At 42.9% G+C, this 12,419-nt stretch overlaps 1 protein-coding gene across 2 annotated transcripts in view; it reads right to left on the bottom strand.

Annotated features, from left to right (window-relative positions):
* Window positions 1–12,419, bottom strand: part of LOC111151101 (nuclear receptor subfamily 5 group A member 2) — a 135,330-nt gene that overhangs the window by 38,291 nt on the left and 84,620 nt on the right. For both annotated transcript variants that reach the window (XM_022508876.1, XM_022508877.1), the window contains one exon: window positions 12,069–12,216. In XM_022508876.1, coding sequence (XP_022364584.1) covers window positions 12,069–12,216 — 148 coding nt within the window. The remainder of the gene's footprint in view (window positions 1–12,068; window positions 12,217–12,419) is intronic.

The raw sequence follows: 12,419 nt of genomic DNA, 5'->3' as shown, positions 1-12,419 counted from the left end.
TAGTTCCAAAAGAAATAGTCAGCTCCTCTAAGTGAAATCTTCTGTTTTGCATGTTTGAAGTCATAATTTCTATTTAGCCATTAGATTTAGAGCCTATGTATTAGTCTGAAATAAAAATTTCAACTTTTTTAGGTCAAGTTAACTACAGAACATTTACAATTCCAGAAATTTAGAGGGGAAAAGTTGAGGCATTTCCTGGCGTAAGCATTCTCCAGGGAGCAGGTGTCTACCTGGTAACTCCCCTTTGCCAGATCATCCCTATCTAGGGCCTCCCCAGCCAGAAAGAAGACTAATTACTTACTATGTGACTTTGGTTTGATCTTGGGATTCGCGGTAGAGGAAACAAAGGGAAGTGGCTGGAGTCTGTTTCCTCTGACATATTTCAAGGTAGCAAAGGTAATAATGGCTCCTTTGGTTAGTAGATCAAAGATTTTAAACAATGACTTGGTACTGAATGAATCTAGCAGTTACTGCTGACATGAGGAAGGCCTTTCTTCATATATTCTGTACACGGAAGATTATAACTGAGAAGAGGCATTTTCCAATATGGGACCCTCACTTATAGGACTTCAGCTGACATAAATAGAGATGCTTTGAATGATAATAATTTACTGATACCATGTCTCTGGTGCGGTGCTAAGTTCTTCACAGTAATTACTGCATTTAACCTCTCCCAACAATCTTTAAGTAAACCACTATTTCAATGCTACCTATGGGAAAACTAAGGTGATCTAAGTAGCCCAAGGGTGCAAACAGAAAAAAAACAAAAAAAACAAAAAAAAACACCTAAGTTCAAGCCTGGAGTCTTTATCACTAAGCCATACCACTTCAGTAGGAAACTAGTTCTGAATGCCTCCCCTTCTTCTCTCTCTACTTTATGTATTACTCTTCCAGACCCAAATCCTAAGCCTGTCTTTCCTGTGTGGTACAGAGTGACAAGTCTGGAACCAGAAAACCTGACTTGGAGCATGGGCTCTGACTCCTACCCATGCCTTGGGTGCCATAGCCAAGTTCTGAATCTAGTCACTGAGTTCCACAAAATTACTGTAACATTTAATATTATATTATATTAATACTAATACATAAAAAGTTCTTTCTAAATACAAAAACTTTGGCTCATAAATCAGGGAATGGCAGTTGCAGAGGTGGGGGAGGGGATGAAAGTCATTGTTTAATGGATACCATTTCAATCTGGAAGACGAGAGAAATGCTAGGGATGGATGACGGTGATGGTTGCAAAAACAATGTGAATGTACTTAATGCCACTGAAGTGTACACTTAAAAATGGTTAAAATGGTAAATTTCATGCTCTATATATTCTACTACAATTTAAAAAAAATTAATTTTAAAAATCTGCACCTTAGAAAAGAAGTCCAACATAGATAATAATAATGGTAAAATAGTCATTTTTTTCTCTTAGGACAAACAGTAGAAAGAAATGATTATTTCAGGGGTGCTACCAATTCTTATTTTTTATTCTTATTTATTCCAAGACAGGAATACACAACCAGAATGTGGCCACACCCCACAGGGATCAGGCGGAACTATCCAAGTTGGGGACAGCATTGTCACCCAGGTCACTCCGACCTTTATGAACGGCACAGAGCTCCACGTTCCCCCAGCAAAGCTGGGACAATCAGAGTGTGAGCAACTGTGGGCCAGACGTCTTCCTCCAAGGTTCAAAGCTCCCAGGCACGGCACGCGCAACAGCTCTGATGTGGTAAAATTTAACGCACGTGCATTGCTCTTCTGGGAAATTATTTTTATGCATCACAATGATAACATGTTTAAGATGTCATTAAAAAGGATGCCCCCTCCCACAACTATATCTAATTTTGAAAATAATGCACAAGTGGGATTTCAGTAATTACCGAAATCCATCCATGCCTGTGCTCTTTTCCTGGTCACAACCCGACTCTGTAGGATTGTGCACGACTCACAGTGTCTGTTAGTCTCAATCTCCTTATTCAGAAGGTACAGTTCTAGGATTTTTTCTTTTCCATGGTACAGTTCTAGGATTTTTTCTTTTCCATGGTACAGTTCTAGGATTCGGTGTCTGTTCAGGGCTGACGCCAAACAAACCTTCTCTCAAAAACCTAGGTAGCCCAGGGTGTGGGGTTTAGGTATGGTATCCCCTACTGAGGCTCCAGGTGACCCCATGTACAGAGCCCAACTCTTTTCATGCCCCTGATCACTGTCAGATTCGTGTAACATGAGAACCAAGAAGGGTTTTGGGGGTTTTTTTGTTTTTTTTTTTTTCCTGGAGGTTTTCTTTATGTGTAAGTAATCTCTACACCCAACGTGGGGCTCGAACTTACATCCCAGAGATCAAGAGTCCCATTCTCTACTGACTGAGCCAGCCAGGTGCCTTAAGTAAGGCTTTCCCACTGACAACATGGGACGGGTGAGACTAATGTGTGTGGGGGGCATGTGTTAGTTCATTGGAAAGGAGAGCAGAACAGAAAGGAAGCAAAGAGAAGTCACGTAGTGTTGCAACGGTGTGTTGTGTTTTAGACTCTCCACCTAAGGCCCTACACCTTTCTCACAAGCGTCCCGTGGGTCTGAAGTATGGCTCTGTACCACATTGAGGAGTTTCCCTCCCTTTGGAAAGACCGTATGTTGCCCTTTCATACAATGATCAGTACAACGGCTTTGCCCCTAGTAGACACTTGATATATATTGTGGAATTCACTATTTCAAACCTATGAAAGGTCTCTCTAAACTTCCAAGTTATTCTTGGTTCCTGTCCTGAATCATTCGACTTGGAATCTAAACTTTTTTTTTTTTTTAAGATTTTATTCAATTATTTGACAGAGCGAGAGATCATAAGTAGGCAGAGGAAGAAGCAGGCTCCCTGCTGAGCAGAAAGCCCGATGCAGGGCTCGATCCTACGACCTGGGATCATCACCTGAGCTAAAGGCAGAGGCTTAACCCACTGAGCCACCCAGGCGCCCGGAATCTAAACTTTTTTTTTTTTTTTAATATTTTATTTATTTGACAGAGAGCTAGAGAGAGAGCACAAGTAAGCAGAGCGGCAGGGAGAGGGGGAGAGAGAGAAGCAGGCTCTCTGCTGAGCAGGGAGCCCGATGCGGGGCTCGAGCCCAGGACCCTGGAATCATGACCCGAGCCGAAGGCAGCCGCTTAACCAACTGAGCCACCCGGGGGCCGCCCGGAATCTAAACTTCTTAACCAAACACAGCCAGAGCTCAAGACTGGACTGACTGGACTAGAGCAGTAAGGAATTCCATTCCAGAAAAATACCCCAGGGCCTGGGGTATCCAGTGCACTGGTGTGTAGGATCTGCGTGGACCACATCAGCCCATGAGCCTCTTCTGAGTGTGGCCTAGTACAGTGACGTCGTTCTGCCATTGTGACAGGGCAGCTGGCATTGCCGAAGCAGGGAGAGGCGCCCACCCGAGCAGTCAAGCGTTCGTGTCGTTTTCCTTATTGGCTAGTCCCAGTTCGCCGGGCCAGTACATCTCTGAAAAATCATCTCACTAAACAGCAGTTAGCAAAATGACAGTCTTAGCATTAACAACGAAAAAATAATAAATGTTTTTAAGCATAAGCTATTCAGAAATATGCCTAAATAAATGCTATTTGGGCAATTATATCCTTGTGCCAGCAGATAACAAATGATAATCACTTCTTCCACGGCCGTAAATACGTATTGATTAAGTTCAAACTTAGAACTCCAAAATGAATTATATCTGGTCATGGCTAAACTGCTTTGCTCACTGAAAGGAAAAAAAAAATCCACACAACACCTATTATACTGCATTTAATTAAGACAAGCATCAACTTTATGTGCCATTATTTGCTTCTGCCAAATCTCTATGGTGTAAATATTGAACGGTGGCATCCCTTGAATGCTAATCAATCTTTTCTGAATTTCAAATGATTACATAAATTTTAGGACACGCTTATTTGCCGGCATCACCATCAGCTGCGTCCGTATCAGCGAGGCATTAGTATGAAGATATGCATGGTTGTCTGACAAGTGTCTAGTGAGTGTTTTTCTAAATTAGAATATCATATATGAAAAGGTAAAAGCCGAGGCTGAATGCTAATTTTCAGAACAACACTGGGATACCTCTTTTGCTTATCTGACTTCATGAGGAACAATTTAACCAATGCACTTGGGTGAAGATGTGAGAGGAATGCACTGCACCACTAGGCAGGCCGGTTGGCGCGCGCATGCGCGCGCACACGTGTAGGAAAAGGAGCGTCTGCGGTATGTGATGTAGGTGTTTGATCATATTTAGAGGGAGGCTGTCATAAAACAAATCCTGGGACCAACCTCAGCAAGGACGATGACCCCGTAACAGGAAGACTGGTTTTTGCTGGTTGAAGACCATCTGTTACGTGGATACTAGGTCAAGAGAATCCCGGGATATGCAGACTACCATGCTTTTTTCACAACGGAATTAATATCCAGACACACATTGTGATTGCACACAAATAGAAACTTGTACGAGTTTTCCGCCCTCCGGAAGTTTTGCTGATGCTTCTGGAGGGAGGCAGTCAACGAAGGGATGGGAGCAGGTGCTCCTGTTTCCCTCTCCTAGGTTAGCTGTAGGTTTGCTTTATAGCAAACCGTACCTATGCCCTCATTCTCTGATTTATACGGTGACTAGTCCATTTTGCTTTAGGCACTGCAAACAGAGTTTAATCAACGTGGTCAGATTTCTCTGCTGGATTTGGAAACCTTTTTCATTAACTGGATTTAATGTGGCAAAAAAGCAAAAGGCAAATTCATATTTCTCTTTGCTCCTGTTGCTTTGCTTAGAGCTGGGCTTTCTTCTGCCACTCCCACCCCTTACACAAACAGGGACACAGTCTGAGAGTAAAAAACAAACAAACAAACAAAAAACCCTCAGACCCAACACACTGCTGGGCTTCTGGAGAACTGGGCAAAAAAAAATCTTTCTTTTTGTGACACCTTACATTCCCTTCTCCCGCGGTGTGTTCTAGAACATCTCCAGGCTACTCTGGAAGTGCTGAGCAGAGGAAGCACCTGGACGCCCATCATGCCCCCCCATCCATGCACACTCCCGCTAGGGGTCTGCAGTTCAGGTAGGTTGGGTGCAGGAGTCCAGAGCACAGATGACTTTTCTTTCTCAGGATCACCTCCTAACCCGTAAATTATCAGGTGCTTCTGCACAGGAGATGGGATTTTGAAAAACACGGTTGTAATTTACATCACATGCTCTGGGTCAGAACCTGGGTTCGAGGGTGGAACTGTAGTTTATGCAACCAGTTTTGGCCCTCCTCTGCATGACTACGATAGCCTTCCCAGGGGCAGCTAACAACCACGCAGATGGGATGAGGAGGGTATGCACAAGCAGACTTTGCTCAGCACAGGACGGGACACACCAGCCTTGGTGGCAGCTTCATTATGGTCTTTCTCACTGAGCAAAATAGCAGAGTCGTCCCTCCAGGGCTCAGGACTGAACTGCCGTGCTTTCTGGGCGGTGCTAACACAGAAACTTCTATACGCCACCTTCCTGACTGCAGTGGAATGTTCCTGCAGGTCCCAGTTGGCTCTTATTAAGTGAGATGTAAGATCAGTAGTCACTCTGCAATGCTTTGCCCATGTATAAAGCCTTCATTTTCCAAATGAAGTGTGTATGTGTGCCAGTCCTCCCAGAGATGAGAGTTCCCACGTGGGATTGTTTGTGATCAAGTCTTAAGCTCTCACAGAGGTGCTGACTTGGGCTTGGGTCCCAGGAAGCCCATTTCCCTGTTGGCATTTTGCCTAACCAACTGCTCTACAAGGGGGCTTTAAGAATTTATTTTTCTATTTGAAAGCGGGAGTGGGGGACAAAGAGAGCAGGGGACAGAGAGAGTCTTAAGCAGACCTCACGATGAAACATAAAACCCAACACTGGCTCGACCTCTAGACACCAAGATCGTGACTTGGCCAGGTTGACACTAGAAACCAGGAGAAGAAATTATATGCTTAGGAAAGGGGAGACAAGGGATAGATCTTTATTTAAACAGCAAAGCAGAATTACGAGTAGAAGTTAAAAAAAGAAAAGAATACCTATTATATCAAAAACTAAGCCTACAGGGCACCTGGGTGACTCAGTGGGTTAAGCCTTTTCCTTCAGCTCAGGTCACGATCTCAGGGTCCTGGGATCGAGCCAAACATTGGCCTCCCTGCTCAACAGGGAGCCTGCTTCCCCCTTTCTCTCTGCCTGCTGCTCTGCCTATTTGTGATCTGTCTCTCTGTGTCCAATAAATAAATAAATAAATCTTTAAAAAAAAAAAAAAAAAAGACTAAGCCTACTGGAAAGCCAACCGCTGAGAATAAATTTCTTCACCTAGACACTAAACTCATCCACATTTTCCAGCTAGTAAACATGGTGCAAATTTTATTTACTACTAACAATGTCAATAGCATTATGAATGAGCGGAGTGAAAGTGGAGCCCTTCCGCAGGGTGGAAAGTTCTACCTAAAGGCAGAATTTCCTAATTCTCCCCACCAAGAAACTTATCTCCTAAACCCTTCCAAATTATGATTTCAAAGGTCTTTTAAAGGCCTGAAAATGTTACTCATCCATTTTTGAAAGACCTTCCATTTTGTGGGTCAAGTCACAAAGACACTGGTTTTTCCTGGGACATTTCACCCATTGCTTAGATGATAATCTGCATTAGAGGTAACAGGTGTAAAACTCTCTTAAAATTAACGTCTGTCACTAAAGAAGGCCTGAACCGAACTTGGAGATCAATCAAACAGCTCTGCAGACAGCTTTGTTCTTGACCTGTGCCCACTGCACTCTCAGTGCTTTCCTACCGAGAAGGCTCAGGTGGCAGTTTGGGTGACGGCACCTAAAGGGCGGTGGCTCTCCCAGGAGAGCCATTCCCCAAGGCAACAACAATCCATGTTCCCTGGGTCTATCGCCATGAGGACGAATCTTGTGTGGGATGTGTGATGGTATAGTCAATGTCTCATTCCAAATTTGGAAATGTGGTGTGACGCAAAGAGCTACCACAATGAACAAAGATACGATTTTGTTCAGCCAAGTTAGCGTAGACAGGCTCCCATCAGTATCGAGAAGGAGCTGTACAACATTCCTCAACTACTGTTAGTTAACATGGGCTGACAACCTATGATCTTGTATTTGCTTAGAAGAGACATGCCTTTATCACTAGTTTTAGCCATGAATAATATTCTTTCTAGTCTTTCTGCAAGTTGACCTTCCCCAGGAGCTCATAAATGAACATCTCCCCTTATTCACTGGGAGAATGCAAACTGATAATAGAAATAATTTAACTTTGAGGAGGTACAGGAGAGTTCTCTGGAAAAACTATTCTCAGAAAACTATCCTGCCCTTGAGACATGACAACCTCCGATGGCATGTCACCAAACCACTCTGGTAAAGGCTTTGCTTTGAATTTAAAATTAGATCAATCCATGTATGGACCTTTCTCATCAGTAATATTTTGTTAAGCCTCTACCACGTACCAGGAAATGTGCCAGAGACCTGGAATACAGAGAAAAGTGAAGGACAATTTCTAAACCCAACTGAGCCCCAGTCTAGAGCACGGTCTGCACAGAAGCAGTGCAGAAAAGAGCAGAATCATTCACCCCTTCCAGTGCACTCAGACAGCCTATATCTGGGGCAACCTTAGCTGCTTTGGGGGCTGGGAAAATCCCCTCAAAGAGAAAAACAATCTCTTTAACTCAGCTGAATATAAAACAGTGCCTTGAGAAACACCGGCTGGGCAAAGAAGAGAATAATTTACAACAAATCAAGGGCCTTCATTAGGGGAAATAACATGCAGTATGCCTCTAGTACTTTCTCTTGCCACCCGGGATATAATAAGAGTCCAGCAGCATCCAGCCATTAAGTCTTGAGGCTAAGAAAATCCAAAGGCCAGAGTAACATCTCAGTTGGCACATTCTGATTACCCAGTCGCTTTGAGCACTGAAGCCACATGGATACTCCTGATGGACTTGAACATGTAAGGACACTACTCAGGATATGCTGTCCGAAACCAGGTGACTGTTTCCCAGTTCTGCATTTGTCTTCAGATCACGTCTGTGGGAATTCTGCTCATCTCTGGAACCCATGCAATAATGACATTATCTGAGGGTCATGATTCCACATACTACTTCTACGAGTTTTATTTCTGCATTGTTGGTGACAGACAGCAAATTTCATCAGTCACTTGGGTTCCGTTTTAGAAGGTGGAAGTACACACCAACAGATCAACATCAAAAATTTTATTTTATCTTCTCTTGGGTCATCAGTTTTAAATGCCCCATGTAGAGTATCTCCTCTTTTGCCAAATTATCAATGGGCTCAAGTTATGTTATCTCAGTGTTAAGGAAAATTTTTAAAAAATTATATATATATATAAATTTAACAGGATTTTAAGAAAACATTACTAGCAGAATGGGCCCCCAGAGCCTACTATATTTTTTTTTTCTAAAGATTGTATTTATTTATTCGACAGACAGAGATCACAAGTAGGCAGAGAGGCAGGCAGAGAGAGAGAGAGAGAGGAGGAAGCAGGCTCCCTGCAGAGCAGAGAGCCCGATGTGGGGTTCGATCCCAGGACCCTGGGATCATGACCTGAGCCGAAGACAGAGGCCTTAACCCACTGAGCCACCCAGGCGCCCCCAGAGCCTACTATATTATATACAGAAATACTCTGAGAGAGGGGACATTTTTTACTTTAACTTCTTTTTTCAACATCTTAACTAATTGACGTCTGTTCCTGGATGGATACAACTTGCACAAGAAAAAAAGACATCAGGCAGTGGAATGGAAAATTCCTAGTCAACGGTACATTTAGGTTAGTCATGTCATTAGGTTTTCATGGAATCAGGACTCAGCTTTAGTGAAGAATGACGTTTAGGAGGAGGACGGTTTCTACCAGAATTTGATTTGACTCCACTAATAGGCTACTGCTCCTCTAGAGTCTTCTATTCTGGTTCAAGCACCCAGAAACCTAAGACTCATGTGGCCCTTCTTCCTCCTAACTCTGTCACACAGTTTGCATCCTGTTATCTTGTTCACGTCGGTGCATTCCTATCTCCATGGAGTGTTAAAACCACCTCTGAACAGAGTTTCCAGCCTTGTTCGTCTCCAGTCCACGTTCCACATCACTACCAGAAATGCGAATCACCTTACATTACCCACACCTCAGTCCTTTTTTAAAAGAATCCAGCCGTACTTCCTAACGGCCTACAGGATAAAGATCATGGTACCTACTTTGGTTTACCACCATATCCCGGGCACCTACCTCATCACCTGACACAGAGAAGTGCTCAGTAAACATTGGTTGAATGCCTTAAGGTCCTCTGTGACCAGGCTCTCGCCCACCCCTCTGGCCATAACTGAGGCTTTCCTCAAGCCATACTGATCTCCTACTGGCTCCCAAACTCATCTTGCTCTCCCTTGCCTCCATGTTTTAGCACCAGCCAACCTGGCTTCGATTGTTGTACCTCCTAGGGCTCACATCCTACTTTCGCTCACCAGCTCCATCTGGTAAACACGGTTTCATCATCCACCAAGAGAATACTGCTACAGTCCAATCTCCACACAGCCCCGAACCTATGATCAGTTCACAAAGTCTTCACTTTGACTTTGACTTCACTTTGAGCCTCACAGAGAGGCTCAAGGCTGGGCTGGGATCAGAATGCATGGGTTTTCAGACTTGGACGGGAAGGGGTGTGCGAAGTTCATAAGGGTTTGACACAGCAGGTACCGATTCTGGACTTGGACTCAGCTTTCAAGGGGGGGCTCTGCTAGGATTTCATTCCCATTACTGGCGAAACAGGTGTTCCAGGACTGGCCTGGGTACCTAAAAGTTGATTATCCACATACCACAATAAAGTTGCACAAAAAAGGTAATTTATTGTTTCTCCGGGGGGAAATACTTTCCATCTGCAAATTGGAAACTACCAGAATGTTACTGCCAGTTACCATCTTCTTGCTTCTTTAAAAATAAACCCTTGAAAAATAAATAAGTAAATAAATAAATAAACTTGACCAAAACTCTATTTGCCTCTGATATGAAAGCTAAGCTTTCTTTTTTTCCTTAAACAACAAACAAGGCAGTTTAAGGGACAGCGAGTTTAGACATTCAGTGGTCCCCAAATTCCAGACATAATCAACACACTCAAATAAGAGTGTGTGTGGCTGAGGTTCTGGGACACAGATGGCCCAATGGTTCAGGAGGATAATTTGTGAGGTTCAAGGACTGAAAGCACTTCAGAACCACCACCCGCAGCCCCTACTTCCTTAGTGTTGGCAGAAAACACAGTAATTTTGAAAAAAGATGAAGGTAAAATAAAAGCGTGGAAAACAAAACATGGCCCACAGTTAATATCTCCCATCTTCAAATGAAATGCAGTTATTCAACTAATTTAGAATACCACCGAAGTGGGGCACCTGGGTGGCTCAATTGGTTAAGCGACTGCCTTCGGCTCAGGTCATGATCCTGGAGTCCTGGGATCGAGTCGCCCCTACCAGGCTCTCTGCTTGGCATGGAATCTGCTTCTCCCTCTGACCCTCCCCCTTCTCATGCGTGCTCTCTCTCTCACAAATAAATTTAAAAAAAATCTTTAAATAAGATAAAAATACCACTGAAGTGAGATGACTCTCTTTAAATATTTTATCACTAAAATGCTCTAAGATTCCTTACACAAATACTGCCACTTTTTCCATTTAATTACTGATCAAATGTGCCAGTTGAAAAGACTAAGATCTTGCCAAACATCAGAATGGCCTGTGAGATTAGAGCAAGCACGCCTGTGCTATCTTCCTCTTGATTTTCTAAAAACTGTTCATGGGTAAAAGATGTCGACTTTCTTGAATGGAACTTTCCTACTTAGAATGGTTAATGCAGAAACCACACAGCGTCCAGTCCTGGGATTGTAAACCTTTGAACACTACATCTATGAAATTCTGTTGTCTTTTTAAATTTTCAGTAACATTTCTTTTTGCTATATTTATCACATTTTCCAAAATATGAAAACGTTCTTTTTATGTTAAATGTTGACTACATGTGAAAAATTAACTCTGGTTCTATTACTTCAAACTATCCCTTTATTAGCAACAGTTGTGCAGTGCTGTCAAGAGGAATTTTAAAGAGAAAGTACCAAATCTGGAGAGTAGACACATCTGTTTTACTTTGCAGTTTGTTTTATTGTTTTATTTCTTAGGCTATGAATTCACAACTATCTTATAACCGAAGACTAAAGAAAAAACATATGTTGGTAAATCTGATTTCTGCATTTTTTTCATTCAGGGGAAGTTGCCTCCCTCAGCTGTCTGCCAATAAGTAATAAATGGACTTGGCAAAACGTTTATTTAAGTTGGCTTTATTAAGCCAACAAAGTACAGAAATCAAGTATGGGACAGGCAGAAAAATCTGCTCCTTTGAAGTCAATAAAAATCCATCTCCTTAATCCTTTTTTTATTCCAAGCAGTGGTGATTTTTCTCAACTGGCTCACTGAGAACCTTGATTTAGCCAATCTGTCTTGCTTAGTTATCTTTCTTCCCCAAAGCTTTCCTAAAGAAGCATCCTCTCCCCTTGACAACCATCATCTTTTATACTTGCATAGTGATGCATCTAGTTATAAACATTCTCTGGCTAATCCTGACCGAGATTTAAGAAACAGGTTTTTAATTACGACCCATATTTTACAATAAAAACAGCAGTAGTCTGCAAGCTCTAACGAAAGGCACATAGAAACGATCACCAGAAGGGTGCCTACACTTTGATCCCATACGTCTTTCCTAAGCGATCTCCATTCAGCCTTCTGACACAGCCTTCTACGGCTGCTGCCTACTTGTTATGTCCGCTATGCGAGAAACTTCAGGACTCCAGCTTAAGAACGCCTTTTCCATGCCCCAACCCATCTACTCACAGGCGAACAGTCATGCAGAGACATATACGTAATATACTCACATTTGACAATTCCATCACTTGAAAAGGAGGGCAGTATCTTGGTAGAAAAAAAGCATGTACTGACTTCAACACACGCGGAGTCCGGCACCATCGAATCACATCTGGTTGTACCAAGTATGAGAAAAGGATTCCTTACCTAAACTAAAGAGCACCAAGAATTTCAGACACACAAACTCTCGTTGATCAAACTGCAGAGAGCGTAGCTTTGCCACTAAGTCCTGTGCGTGACTCATGAGATTGTTGAGGGTGGCCCCGGCCTGGGAGGCGATTATGGAATAGTCCACCTGCAACACAGAACCGTGTGTCAGAATCAGAAACACACGAACAAACAAAAATTGAGACAAGTATTTTACTGAAACTTTTAGGAATCGTGGGTAAAATCAGATGGCATTTCAGATTTGTAACAGCGGGGACATTCCCCGAAAAAACAGTTTGACACATACTATGATTCTGGGATGGATCCTGATTATTCTGATATAGCTAATCA

This window comes from Enhydra lutris, unplaced genomic scaffold (genome assembly GCF_002288905.1).
Source record: "Enhydra lutris kenyoni isolate GAN:26980312 unplaced genomic scaffold, ASM228890v2 scaffoldscaffold25, whole genome shotgun sequence".
NCBI classification, from domain to species: domain Eukaryota; kingdom Metazoa; phylum Chordata; class Mammalia; order Carnivora; family Mustelidae; genus Enhydra; species Enhydra lutris.
The sequence above is the reverse complement of the archived record's forward strand: the minus strand, read 5'-3'. Positions and strand labels throughout refer to the sequence as shown.